The following is a 446-nucleotide window of genomic DNA, read 5'->3' as shown; positions in this document are numbered from 1 at the left end:
CCAGACCCGCTTCCCCCACCAGGATCCCATCCACAGGAGGCTGAGTCTGTGCTCACCCTCCGCAGCAGCACCAGCTCCACGCTCACGCCGTACTTCCCCAGCACAGGCTGCAGTGCTTCCCGGATGCGCTTGGTTGACTTCGCTGTGATGCGGATGGTCTTCTTGAGGGAGGAGATTTCCAGGCTGCGGAGGGGGAGAAGAGGCTGTCTGCAGGCAAACAGACAGGCAGGGGCAGAGCCAGGGCTTTGGGATTGCCTGGGGGCAGTTGGGTGTGGGTCAGGGTGAATGGCCACATGTGATGTGGACCATGTGTGGGTAACAGCATCAGACCCAAAGCTTCCACTCACTCAAAGCTTATCCTGTTTTCCAGCTTCACCTCCTGGTCTGCCAGCACGGAGCACTCCTGGTCCAGCACTAGTGCCTTCTGCAAGAGCCAAACCATCAGG

At 59.6% G+C, this 446-nt stretch overlaps 1 protein-coding gene across 1 annotated transcript in view; it reads right to left on the bottom strand.

The window, feature by feature from the left end:
- RGS14 (regulator of G-protein signaling 14) overlaps window positions 1–446 on the bottom strand; it is a 4,262-nt gene that overhangs the window by 1,564 nt on the left and 2,252 nt on the right. The window contains exons 7-8 of the mRNA XM_010012150.1: window positions 348–436; window positions 57–183 (exon numbers count right to left, since the gene is read on the bottom strand). Of these exons, the coding sequence (XP_010010452.1) occupies window positions 57–183; window positions 348–436 (216 nt within the window). The remainder of the gene's footprint in view (window positions 1–56; window positions 184–347; window positions 437–446) is intronic.

This window comes from Nestor notabilis, unplaced genomic scaffold (genome assembly GCF_000696875.1).
Source record: "Nestor notabilis isolate BGI_N333 unplaced genomic scaffold, ASM69687v1 scaffold16813, whole genome shotgun sequence".
Classification (NCBI taxonomy): domain Eukaryota; kingdom Metazoa; phylum Chordata; class Aves; order Psittaciformes; family Psittacidae; genus Nestor; species Nestor notabilis.
Note: the sequence above shows the minus strand (reverse complement) of the source record. Positions and strands in the feature narration are given on the sequence as shown.